The sequence below is a fragment of the Artemia franciscana genome, chromosome 4 (assembly GCF_032884065.1).
Source record: "Artemia franciscana chromosome 4, ASM3288406v1, whole genome shotgun sequence".
In the NCBI taxonomy this organism is placed as follows: domain Eukaryota; kingdom Metazoa; phylum Arthropoda; class Branchiopoda; order Anostraca; family Artemiidae; genus Artemia; species Artemia franciscana.
Window position 1 is genome coordinate 43316928 of NC_088866.1, and position 13776 is coordinate 43330703.

The window sequence follows — 13776 nt, forward strand, 5'->3', positions numbered from 1 at the left end:
AACTCTACTTTTTAAAGCAGTAAAAAACTTTAGCGTAAAGAGCGGGGGGTTAGGGAGGAAAAGCCCCCTTTCATATACGGAGTAATTTGTTCGTCTTAAATTTTAATGTCGCTCCTTACTTTCAGTTAAAAAAACTTGTTTTTTTATTTAATTTCTGAACATTTTTGAATTGATGCAAGTTTTGATTTTGGCTCTCCGCACATAAATAATGAAAACGAAATTTGCATATTATTTTTTTTTGGCTAAATGGCTTTCTCATAGTTTGAATAGGAAGATTTTGAGAAAAAGGAGCGGTGGAGGAGACCTAGTTGCCCTCCATTTTTTTGATTACTCAAAAAGGCAACTAGAACTTTTAATTTTTTACGAACGTTTTCATTAGTAAAAAATATATGTAATTTACGAATTAACTTACGTAACGAACTTCTATTATCGTATGTTTTTATTACGTATATGAGGGAGTTCACCCCCTCGTCAATACTTCGCTCTTTACACTAAAACTTGAATTTTGTCCCAATTCCTTAAGAATGAGCTCTGAATCACTAAGGCCGTAGAATAAATAATCGAAATTACTAAAAAGTAATTAGCGTAAAGAGCGAGGTATCACGAGGAGGTGAACCCCTCGTATGCGTCATATGTGTTTTAAGTTTTAATGCTGCTGCTTACTTTCATTTGAAAAAAAACTTTTCGTATTTATTTTTTCATTGTTTTGTTTTAAATAATGCTAGAAAGTCCTGCGCCCCCTGTATTGAAATTCTTTTCACCCATGAAGAATTCCTCCATGGAAAGATCCTCCCATGTACCCCCTCAAGTTCCTCCCCCCCCGCAAACCAAAAAATCCCCTGAAAAAGTCTGTACACTTCCCAATAGCCATTAGTATATGTAAACAACGGTCAAATTTTGTAACTTGCAGCCCCTCCTATGGGGACTGTGGGGGAGTAAGTCGTCCCCGAAGACATAGTTATGAGGTTTTTCGACTATGATGAACAAAATGGCTATCTCAGAATTTTGATCCGTTGACTTTGGGAAAAAATCAGCGTGGGAGGGGGCCTAGGTGCCCTCCAATTTTTTTGGTCTCTTAAAAAGGGCACTAGAACTTTTCATTTCCATTAGAATGAGCCCTCTTGCGATATTCTAGGACCACTTGGTCGATACGATGACCCCTGGGGAAAAAAACAAACAAACAAATAAACACGCACCCGTGATCTGTCTTCTGGCAAAAAATACGAAATTCCACATTTTTATAGATAGGAGCTTGAAACTTCTACAGTTGGGTTCTCTGATACGCTGAATCTGATGGTGTGATTTTCGATAAGATTGTATTACTTTTAGGGGGTGCTTCCCCCTTTTTTCTAAAGTAGGGCAATATTTCTCAGGCTCGTAACTTTTGATGTAAATATTGGCTTCAAAATTCCGATTTTTAGAGTTTCGGTTACTATTGAGCCGGGTCGCTCCTTGCTACAGTTCGTTACCATGAACTGTTTGATGAACGGTCTGAAAACACATGAAATTAAAAAAAAACACTTGAATAAAACATTTTTAGGTCATCCAGTTCAACTTGATTTCTGCATCGGTTGAAATTCTAAACTTAATCTCAGTTCGGCAGCGTTTTTGTTTGTCATCTGTTCTACCACTACACGCACTAGGAAAAAGCGCAACTTCAGAATTGACACTAGTTCTCAAGGTTATATTTATCCAGAATGATTTCTTGCGAAAAACTTGGAAAAAACGTAAAGCTCTCTTTGATGCTCCCCCAGAAAAATTATCGTAATTTGGATTGTCAGCTCTTCTTCCATAACTTACATCAAGAACCTATCCAAGAGTTTTTTCTCCGGGGGGGGGGTTACAAAAAAATTCAAAACACATTAATAATTTTTTTTTATATTCTGTTTTGTTACGTTTTTACGACTCGGACAAATATTTGTCCTAGCCCCTCCCACTTGATACGACCTTGACATACATCATTGCTTAAATAAGCTGAACTTAATAAACGTCGCTCGTTCTAAAGGTTCTAAGCATCCAGGATGACTCCTTGTGAAAATATTGGGAGCGCGCGTAGAACTTTTTGAGCCCTCCCATGCAAAAATGATCGTAATATCAGTGAAGCCGCAGAAAATTTTTAAGGGATTGGGTTTGTAAAGCTTTTTCATAGTGAGGGAAGTCTAACTAATTATTTTATCCCAAAACAAACGCTTTTTTACAGCATTTATCGAAAAATTTCATTTCTTATAAATCCTAACCATCCCTAAGAGGATGCAAATACCCATCATCTCCCTTTGTAGATGTAATTAAAGTCAGCTATAACTTAGCCAGACTTGCATGAGGTATCCGCAATATTTTCTTGGAGTGTTTTTATTTCTTTAATCTTATATAGAACCTTCAGGTTAATGTTTTGCGAAGGAATGTTTCAAATTATCCGGGTTCACGGTGTTCCCCTTATTGCAGTCTAATAGACCACAAATTGCATCTTAAGTGGCAATTCACACTATTTTTTCGGTCGGCTCTACTCTTGTTATCAACTTTATTTGATGCATCGCCGGCTTTTATTGCTCAGTTGTATAACTACCAAGGTATCGACAGGGCACATTAACGGGGTCTTACTCCAAAAGTTGCATGTCACCGCCGTTCATCTATGAGTTATAACACTTTGGATCCTTGGCCTTCGATCGGAATTCACCGCCTGATCATAAGTTGCGTCGAGCCAGAAATTGTTACTTGAGGGTATTAACATTCCAATGTCTAATTTTTGGATGCATATCGAAAACGTATTGAGTTTTGAGGCTCTTAACGGGAATCAATGTGGAAGCATAAACATTAAAAAATGAATTTGAGATTGCAGTTTAAATATTAGGTAATACTAGTGGTCGTTAACGCAGAGGAGGTGGGGACGTTAAGGAACACTACCCATTCCCCCAATAACCACCCAAAGCAGTTTTCTAGAAACTTGAGAAAAAATCTAAAGAACTTACAATATTCGTACTCCAGAATGTACTTTTTGCAGTGTCAAGATCCATTTATTGAAAAGCCCTATGATGCTTCCATTCTAGCGACGGCTGTGTGTCACTGAAGATTTTATTTATTTAGTTATTTTTTTATTTTTTTTTTAAATCTTCTGACACACATTGAAGAATCGCAAGAATGGCAAAGGTGTCTTTCATCAGGTTCTAATAATTATGTCCTTCGAGTTTTAGAGAAAATCGCTGTGTAGTGATTGTTTTGACTTTTTAGAATAGGAGAACTAGATAAAGATGCCGAATTTCGGCAACAGGTTTTTCCAGTGCCATATTTTGCCGTCTTTTGTCGCTCTGTTTTCTGCTCGGCGTAGATACTAGGAATTCTAATTTTCGGTTGTGAAAACTAATGAAATGTTTTTTTACCCCTGTAAGTGCATCTCGGAAAATTTTAACATATAGAAATACTCTGAGCTTGAGATTAGGAGAGATCCTTCCTTAACTAAAAATTGACTCTTTGTGTAGATGCCAAGTTTTCGCAAAGGAGACTGTAAGACATAGTAGTTTCATAAACTTTTATGAAATTAAATGTTAAAATTTTTTCGGAGGGAAATAATCATTAGTGAAGCACCCAGACTATATTGAAAATATGGACAAGTATTTTGTTTGAACTGGAATGACTCCGAAAGGATGCGTTATGTATTTTCATAGATGAAATCAATGGATAAAGCAGGCCAGGCACGCACATAGGAGTGAAGGGCCTTCGGTATATACTCCTTCTACCCAAATTGTAAAATGGCTACTATTCTCTTATTTCCGCATATAGTATGCCTAGTTGTTTTTTTTTTCTATCTTGGGCTCTCTCATTTGGGTGCACGTATACAGGGGTATTTAAGGTATGTGCTCCCCTATATAACGCCAAAATAACGAAATTGTTGCGGTTCTCTTATTTCTTCCTTAATAGTAATAAAGGAATAATTTCCCTTAATTGGTTTTTATCTGTGCCTGCCTTCCTTCTGAGAATGTCCTGTTTACATGTTTCTGTTAGGTCAGTTAATCATATATCTGGCTAAAAGTGCAAAAATATCCCTTCATGCAAGGGGCATACCCAGGAGGGCCCAGGTCCCTAACATCCTAATTTTTTGCATTTCTGGGCACTTATGCAATTTACCAAACAAGATTAGTAATTTATTATCCCTCCCCACTATTTTATTACAGTATTCGCCCCCTCCCCCCGGAAGAATTCCTTTTATGTGTGCCTGCTTCATGTATTTTCACTTTTTACCGAAATGATTTGAACTTAATGGTTGTCAGCTCTGCGAATGGTAAAGTTACTAATAAAGATTTCCAGAAAAGACCCTTTGAAAAAGAAATCCCGGGTATGTACCTACTTCATGGGTTTTGACTTCGGATGTCCATGGTTTAAACTACATGGCTATCAGATCTGGATATGGTAAACAGGAAATCAAGACTTTGAGAAAAGCTAGTATTTCACCTTCCCCTCCTTCATTTGACAAACAAAAAATGTATGTTAGTAGAAAGTGCTTGTCCCTCCCAAAGAGTAGGTGCAAGGGCTAACTTCCCAGTATCACACTGTGGAATACACTATTATGTTACGCGTTTCTGAGGGAATTGGAAGTGGAATGCCTGTTTGTTGCTTTCGTCCTTCTAAAATTTTGTTCCGGATTTCCACCGGAAAAGCACAACTGTTGGTAGGTTAAAATCAACAAACTCGCATTCTAATGTCACAGATGGTCAGTGCTTCGTATCTTGTTACTTTGTTCGGATATCCTGCGGAAGAAATCCCTTGAAATCTGGACCTGTTTCAGGCTTGACCTCCTAATCAAGTCGATCCGCTTCAACACATCTCGTATTGCGACAAGTTAACTAAAAAATAATGATCTTAAAAACCAAGAGCTTTTTCCTAAATTACTGCTGTAACACACAGTAAGATGCTTGTAATGCTTGCAAAGATGCTTGTAAGACAAATAAAAATAAGGTAAGGTTGGAACCCCTTTCATAATCTATGCAGCCTCGCTTCCAGGACCAGGCATTTGCCGCCTCACCTCGTATCTGGTCTTACGGGAAACTTTGTTTTAATCGTAAGCGCCCCAGACTAACGATAAAATTTATTTCCTATGATAGAAATCAGCACTATTTGAAAACAACAAGCCACGTACTAGGTTTTAAACATTTTACAGTGAACTTATCGACTTCCTATAAGCAGCTCCAGGTCTTTTGCTCATCATAGTTATTTAGTTGTCCCGAAACCCGCATTTTAATAGCAAGAAAAAGAATTTTGGGAATGATTCAAAATTCTGAAGGTTATATTACTTCAAGTATATCTATTAAAACACACCCTAAAATTGTTCCCTTCCTTTCAATAGCTTTTTGTTGCTTGTCATAACTGCGATCGAAGATTTTGGATAAGATATAGAGTAATACAGAAAGGCCTGTAAGATCAGATAGAACAATGGAATGAAAATATGATTGAATGATATTCACAAGAAAAGTGAAAAAGCGAATTACTGACTGCTCTAAAAGGACATGCAGAAACCAAATAAGCGAGGGGTGCTGACTTCCCGCCACCCGGTGTATTACTCTCAATGCCATATGCGTCGTAGAGATCCGCCACCCTTGGCACAGTCAGTTCCGCCACCCTTGGCACAGTCTCAAAAACGCTTAGCACATTACTAAAAATGTTTCGCACTGTCCTGCCATGCTTTGTGCGTGCCACCTCGTGTACATGGTTTTCGGAGGGAGAGAGAGAGAGACCCCTGGTAACTTATTATACATTATAAGTTAATTGTGATTATAAAGCTAGTAGATTGTCGTAATTGTTTACAACATTTTAAAACTTACCCAAAGAACATTTAGATAATCTCCTAACAAAGGAACTATTGTCCAAAAGTTATTTAGTTGATGAATCATGTATTGCTCAAGCGAGAAATAGCACGCCTATCTAAATATGTCTTATTTCACTTGATAGGTCATTCACAACCTCTGTCTTTGAAGAGATTTTAGGAACACATTTTGGACAATGCACTAAAAGGGATTCGAACTTTATTTAATTTAAGGTATTAAATTAGAAAAACATTGCTTTTCAAATGGCAGTAAAGAACAATAATAAAACTCAAACCGTAAGGAAATTACCTTGTGTGTGTGTTTTGTGTCTATGTTCTGTGTCTTGTGTTCTGTCTCCCTGCTTTTTACATTAAAGTGTAACTAGTACTTAAAAAAATATGTTTTTTGCTTACTATTTTGTATACTTATATTGTAGTAGTGTTGTTGGGTTGGGGGGGGGTCGCGAAAACCGACATCGTCCTTGGTTGCTGAAAACTCTTGCTCCGCCTCTGAGTAAAAGCATTTGATAGTGTAAAAATATAGCTAGTGGATGATTCCAAGTTCTTTATTTACTGGTTGTCTTTCAAAGCATTTAAATTTAAATTATATGGTATAAAATAAATGCAACTAAATAAACCCTCTCATTCTTAAGGCTTATTGAAAAAAACAATACAATTCTATCACATTGCTCTTGTATTAGATTATTCGTTTTTAGAGCATTAGTACTACTACTACTAATACCTCACTGCACCACCAAGCCACCTGAGGCCAATACAGCTATGGACACTCGTCCTCCATCCCAATCTATTCAAAGCATCCCTCTTTACACCCTCCGAAGAAGTTAACTTTTCCTGAAAATTTTTCCTTGCGTAATTTGGTAGTTAATAATACAAACCACATACACAAACCAAATACAAACCACCATGAATATGCTGCTACGAAAATCCTGCTTTTTAGAATTTTGACTACAGAATATTTAGGTTTTTTTTCTAAGTGGATTAGGCCTATTCACGGTCAATGAGATTAAAACGCTATAGCACTTATTTACAACAAAATCTAGCAACGACAAAACAAAGTGTTCCTATGACAAAAAAAAATGGATCTGGAAACGAGAAATGGGTCTATGGCCAGTATGAAGGAAAAGAACAAGAAAAATTAAGCAAATATTTCGCCCGTGAACGCGTCTTCAGCATAAGAAGAAAAAAGATAGAAAAAAGAAAGAAAAGTGCTAGAATATAAAACTAAAAGAATATAGATAAAAATATATATAATGTTAAAACATCCTTACTAATATATATTCAATGATTACTCTCATATAATATTACCCTGTTACTTCTATGAACACACAAAGTTTTTTTTTTGTACTCATGAAATTAGCTGTCTTGTAGCTGGTAGCAGGTTATTTTAGCATTATGTTTATATTTATTTATATTCTTTTTATTTTAGACTCTATTTTTTCTCTCTTGTTTTTTTAGATGTCTTGTTGTATACGGGTGAAATACTCGTTTAATTGTTTCGCTCCTTTTTCCTTATACTGGCAATAGACCCGTTTGTCGTTGCAAGATCTATTTCTTTGTTCTGTCATTGCTGGCCAGTTCGGCTTTGTATCTTTTGTCTGTTTCTATAATTTTTTGTTCGTTTTGTCATCTCGCGTAACAGAATCTTTGACTCTGTGCATGTGCATGTGCCCAAGAAAAATTTAAGAATATAATGATATTGAACCTAATTGTTTTGGCCTTTTGTAATTTTTTGTTTTTGATCTTTTTGACTCTTAACCTATCCTGACATTATCAATACTTTCAGACAGAAGAGTTAAACAACATAGTTGGTAACGCTTTTCGACTGGCTTACGCTGCGCAGATGCAACGTTCTGCAATTTCTGCCATGGAAAACGCAGCTTTTGATTTTTCATCAAATGAATCGCCGTCTTTATCATCAAGTCCTTCACCAACACCACCTGTTAACCCTGCCGAAGACAGAGGATGTCTGCAGACCAAGTTAAAGGTGCGTATCTGAATTTTCTTCCACTAGCCGTGCAATCAGCTATAAGGGCTTGATACAAGTTAGGACAGGATTGGGGGGAGGCAATCGCCCTTCCTTGACCTGAATGTAGTTTACTTTTGTGTAGCTAAAGGTCAAAAGGAAGAAAAACGTTCACCAAGATTCTTGCCTGTGATTCTGTCGATCAAAAAGATGTCTTTAAAATCTAGCCGACAGATATACAAAGAAATGAAATAAACCAACAAACTACAACATTAATCTTAGTTATTTAATCTTCTACAAGTAATGTAGATCATTTCGCTTGAATCACGTAATAATAGATTATTCTCAAAGAACAGTCAATAGTCCTACTTATCGGATTGCAAAGACGTTCCGCCTGATTCTGTTCCTTTTTTTAAGTGCAACTAGACTCCATTCTTACGGCTGGATGAAATTGTGCTTCACGAGGTATTTTCCTTGTCAATCTAAAAGTTTTTTTTTAAGGCTTAGTAATAGCTTTTTTTTCGTCTTACGCTTTTCATATTGCTTGGTACTAACATTCATTTAACAAATGAATTATAAGCCACCGCTTTCCACCCCAAACTATGGAGACACCAATGTGCCCCATTGATTCTGTGCTCCGTGGGCGCTTAATGCAAAACAAGTAAACAAAATTCTAATTCACCCAAAGTGGTGGCTCGTTTGTGGGTCGTAAACCCTGAGGTTTATTCAAGGAAATTTCATAACTCAACAAGTTTTGCAGACTAAAAATAAAACTAGTCAGCCTGGCTTCACTCAAGCAAGTACTCCCATCGCGACATGATGCATTAGTGCAAAGAATGCGTTATAGTACCTAGTTTCCTTGTAAACATAGCTATTTCCTCAGTAAATTTCCGCAATTGTCTAGGCGTGTTCTCTAATCTCGTATTTGCTTATGCCTAGGCTTACAATGAAGTTGAAACTGCATCCTGTTGAGCCTTTTATTTTTTTGGACTAAGTTATTTGGATGATTTTGCAGCTAAACAAAACTAGGGTAAGTAAGGTTTAAAAGAATTATACTTAAAGAAAGGTTATTCCGTTTCTAAATTTGAACTTATTTTCCTCTTTCACTGCGTGTAAGAAATGACCTCTGGAGGTTATTCATAGTCTTGTTGATTGGTCATCATAGTCCTTCTGAGGAAACCGACCCCTCTCTTTGTTTAAAAAACAAATTGCTGATTATGTAGCGGAGGGTATTATAGAATAGTCGAAATATTTGGAATACTGAGGTTTCACCTCTGATTGGTGCTACTAACATGTGGGATACAATGAACTGCTCATGAAAGACTTTTCATGATTACGATAGCAGAGACTTTTGGGGGGCAGAGCCCATTTGCTTCGGGTGCAGAAATTTTAGGTGCACAAAATGTCAATTTGATCATTTTGAAAATTAATTTTTGTTAAAATTAAGTAGACGGTACAGTTAATAAATGAAATTAATTAATAAATTATTAGTTAATTAATAAATGAAAAATAAATTAAGAAATAAAAAAATGTTGCATAATAATACTGAAAATAATTAAATTAGGATAATTAATAATAATAAACAATCAAATGATTTAAAGAATGAATTGAAAAATAATTTAAAAATAACTTCTTAATGAATTAATAAATTGAATAATTTGTTCAAATTTGCCCCGAAAATTGTGTGGGAGGCAGGGAGGGGATTTAAGCAAGATTTTTCCCCAGGCAAAAGGGAGGCCAAAACCACCAGAGCATGATACAGGGCACTGACTGTTTGCTACTTGATGTTGTGTTTAGAATAACGTGGTTTGTCATTTTAAAGAGTTTTTGCGATTTTTAAACATATTAACCTTCTTGCACACATGAAACTGGAACATTGATGTCAAGAATAATATACACTGAAAGAGGTGCAGTTCTTATAACTGTAGCCGGTTTCTACTAGGCTTATAAGGCACAAAAACGAAGTTGAAAAAAAAATGTCAACAAGCGCCAAACGCTAGATGCTGTTGATGATTTTCTTCCGACACTAGCGCTAACTGCCGCTCTTATGAGTTACCTACACTGTTTGGATAAATCCAAATTGTTTCCGCTAATCTCTAGCGTCTAAAACACAACTTCTAAAAAACAAATGGCCACGAACACTCCTTCTGTCTTCGCCTTAAAAGTTTGCCGACCTATGCGCTTCATTAAATATTCGATTGAAAACATGTTATAAATTCCAAGTAGTCTAATTAACATGGTCATGCCAAATTTTGGATCTAATAAAGCAGAAAAGCATGACAATGGAGTGGCCAAGCTGTTTCACTTGCGACTAGCCTGAATAAACTACAAACTTTATGCTTCATCGTGTGGAACAAAGTTAATTTTCACTATTGCTATTAATTAGAGAACAATAAAGAAACGATGAATATTATTATAAATTAGAGTTTGAATTATGCAAGAAATCGGCAGCGGAATTTTGACGGTACAACAACTTCGATTTAGTTAACAATAAATGTTTCAAAAACACATGCATATAGAGGACGACATTCTTTGATCGTAAATTTTTCAACCACAAATCCATACATTTTGTCGTATAATTCGACTTTTTGTCCCTCTTTTTCTTTGGGCCCTCCCTCCGAATAAGGCCCTTCGTACGTGTCTGATTTTACGTACTGTCTTTCTAACTAGTTTTATTAGGTACTAAATAAAGGGGTGTTTAGGAACATGGTTGTCATTATTTTTCTGAAAGTACCCCAAAGTTGACTAAACTGAATCTACCTACCGTTCCGTTTAAATTAGAAATAACCTTTTGGTATGATCTAAATTTCTCTAGCCTTATCAATGTACCCTTTATTCTTATTTTCTCTCTAAAACTCGATTTAGAATCGAAGCTCAATGACGTTAAGAAATGAATTGAAAATCCTCCGAAAATGTAATTTTGATTTTTAGTAGCACTTGTGGATTTTCTCCGCCATAAGCACCTGTGAGCCCTTACACCTTAGTTCCTTCAGTGGCACATAGGGTGTCAGTTTTTAGCCTCCAACCTCAAGTAGGCCGTTCCATAGATGTCCTCTGACTCTTCGGTCAGACTCGTCTGAATGGCTCTCCTGTCACGTTCGCACGTTCTACTGAACGTGTTCTTTGGTCTTTCTCGGTCACGGGTGTCCTCCGGTTGCCAGTGGAGGAACATTTTTGGAAGGCTATGATCTGGGATGTGGAAGATATGTTCAAGGTATCACCATCTTCGTTGTCTCACAAAGGAAGTGATGTTTGGTTGGCCTGTGCGGATACGGATCTCGTCTTAGCTTAAATGGTCTCTCCTGCTTTTCTACCCCAGGAATTCAGGGAACGTTGATGAAAGTTACCATGAATGACAAACTACTTATGTTTATCTGTGATTCCGAGGAAAATACGATGTCCTCAAGATGATTTTTTTGAACGGATCTACTCCAAATTTCTAGATATTCCTGACTGTTCAGGAAAAATGAACCTTTTCTTGGAAAACTAGATTTAAGTAACTGAACCATGATACAAATTATAATACTTGACAGGTGTAATTTATAAAGTAGCTGTGTGAATGATGTCTGGGCCACATTATATTCACACTTATAGATAAAATAACAATTTTGCATGACTAGTGCCAATAATGCATCCCGTTTATAATTTGCTGAATTGGGCAATGTTCAACTTTTAAAATAGTTTTTTTTTGTCGACTTATAAGAGTAAAGACTTGAAGGCATAAATTTTTAAATTATAAACAATGGAAATTTGAAAGAGCAGTTTCCTCATCTTTATGACGAATATGGCAAAAGATGTATTCCTAGTCAGGGGCGTCATTTAGAGGGAGGGGGACAGTTGCCTTCCAATAATATGGAGAAAAATTATTATGTATCCCGTGCCCCTTGACTATCCGGATTTGGACCCCTCTTGCCCTCCAATAAAATGCCGGGGATTTGCCCCTGGTCCTAGTAGACAATATTCTGGAGTAAATCAGTGTCGATGCAGTACAAGTAATACAATTATGAAGGTAAAATCAAGGAAAATCGGACCATTCATAAACCTTGGGTTTTTATCAACAGGCTTGATTATGGTCTGGGTCAGGCGTAAAAAAATTTTTATTCATGGTTAGGATGACATTATCTTTTTAATAAGAATTGTGCCAAGATGACTAAGTACATTGAAACTCACTGAAGTAAAATAACTGTTTCTCTAATCTTTAGCATGAAATTTTGCTTTCGAAACAAATATTTAAAAATTTGAATCGTTTAAAATTTGGCTTATATTTCGTTTCACCTTTTTTCTAAGCTAGTATTATTTGTAGTTTTAAAACATATCTTTGTCTCTCTACTTTATAATTTTTTTTTAGGAGCGGCAAAAGAAGTCAAGGACAAACTCGAGAGAAGATAATCGACGGTCAAGGCCAAGAAATATTCCAGGCCTGGTGAGCTTTCCCTCTTTATTTTCTGCTAGAATCTATTCATCTATCAAAGCCATTTAACAGGAACCTTTCAATAAAGAGAAGCAGACAAGAAAATGATAGAAAAGCTCAAAATTTGAAACTGGAAAATCAATGAATGAAAATTTGATTCTTTTCTTTCTTTTTACTGGCTTACGCTTTCATATTCGAACCAATCGAGTTTAAAAAGGCGAGGTTTTTGGTCTCCCACACTTTTAACTGGGTGATATTAAGGAGCTAATCTTAATTTTTCTGTTTGCTTTAACTTAGAAATCGAACAGATTTGTTCTGGACTAGATCAGAGCTCCAGCACAAAGATTGCTGGTGTGTACTATAAAACACTGCTTTTGTAATTGGAACATTACCTTTAAATGAATAAAAACCACCTATTTCGTTTTTACTCTAAGAGGTTCAAATTTGATAGGGGATTTGATGCATCAGAAAAAGATCGTTTTTAAGGTCTGGATATCATTTTTCTTATTCATTCAGCATTTTTTTCAAAGATTTTTCCTGGGGCGGGGATTATCAAACCAGTTGTGGAGGATTCCCTTCCGTAGCTATCCATTATTTGCCCCACTTTCGTGCTTTGAATTTAAAATTCCCTTCGAAACAGCAAACTGTGCGGTTTCCTCCGGGTTAAATCTCTGCTAGCATCCTTGAGTACACATTTTTAGCCTGACCTCTGCGTAAGCGCCTATCTTATGGTCGTATCTGGACGAAACCAGGTATACGCTCAGGATGGGGGCTGTCAGGACCGTAACTTCTCATAACCCTAAGATGACCACGACTTTCCTTCTTACTCCTTGTATTTCCCATGTAATTTAGTCTTTTTATTAGTTTGTGCCACCTCCTTGAAGTACCAGACCCCACCCCGTGGGGGATTGTGGCAGTGGGAGAACTTGCCCCGGGCGTAGACATTTTAGGAGGTGCAAAATTTCAAATAAATAATCTAATGGTTGTAATCATATTATGATTTTTGAAATTTTATTTTTAATAAAACAAAGTAGAGGGCACTGTTGGTAGCAAGTATGAGCAAACTGAATCCAAAATGCTCCTTTTTCTCATATCTTCATCATTGAAAACAAATTTAATCAACTTTAGTGTTTTTTGTAACATTTTGAATTCAAAATTTCGTTAATAAATGAAAAATTTTTGAAGACAGGGGGGGGGGGCTAATCAGGATTTTGCCTCAGACGTAAAAGAGACCAGAATGGCCAGTAGTCACACCTTCTTTACATAAAAAGGTCAACCAGTGAAACAACTAGAATTTTTAGTTTGAAAACTGGCAGTTCGCAGCAGTCAATTAACCTCAAAGCCACTTTCTAAGTTTTTCGCTCTTCGCTAAAGTCTCTTTTTGTAACTTAAAGCCTTTTGAATTGCCATCACCGGTTTCTATTTGATCGCCAGACCGAACATTCAAGTGGAAATGTTAATCAACTTGAAGCATCTTGCTCCCCCTCTCCTCTGGGCAAACTAATTAATAAATTGGCAGGTGTAATTTCCAAGGCAACGTGTTCCAATAGTTCTGTTTTTGTGTCCCCTCGATTTCACATACATAGTAGT

General features: G+C 36.4%; 1 protein-coding gene across 1 annotated transcript in view; it reads left to right on the plus strand.

The window, feature by feature from the left end:
* Positions 1 to 13776, plus strand: part of LOC136026462 (SHC-transforming protein 3-like) — a 149291-nt gene that overhangs the window by 108997 nt on the left and 26518 nt on the right. The window contains exons 6-7 of the mRNA XM_065703060.1: positions 7596 to 7796; positions 12124 to 12198. Coding sequence (XP_065559132.1) covers positions 7596 to 7796; positions 12124 to 12198 — 276 coding nt within the window. The remainder of the gene's footprint in view (positions 1 to 7595; positions 7797 to 12123; positions 12199 to 13776) is intronic.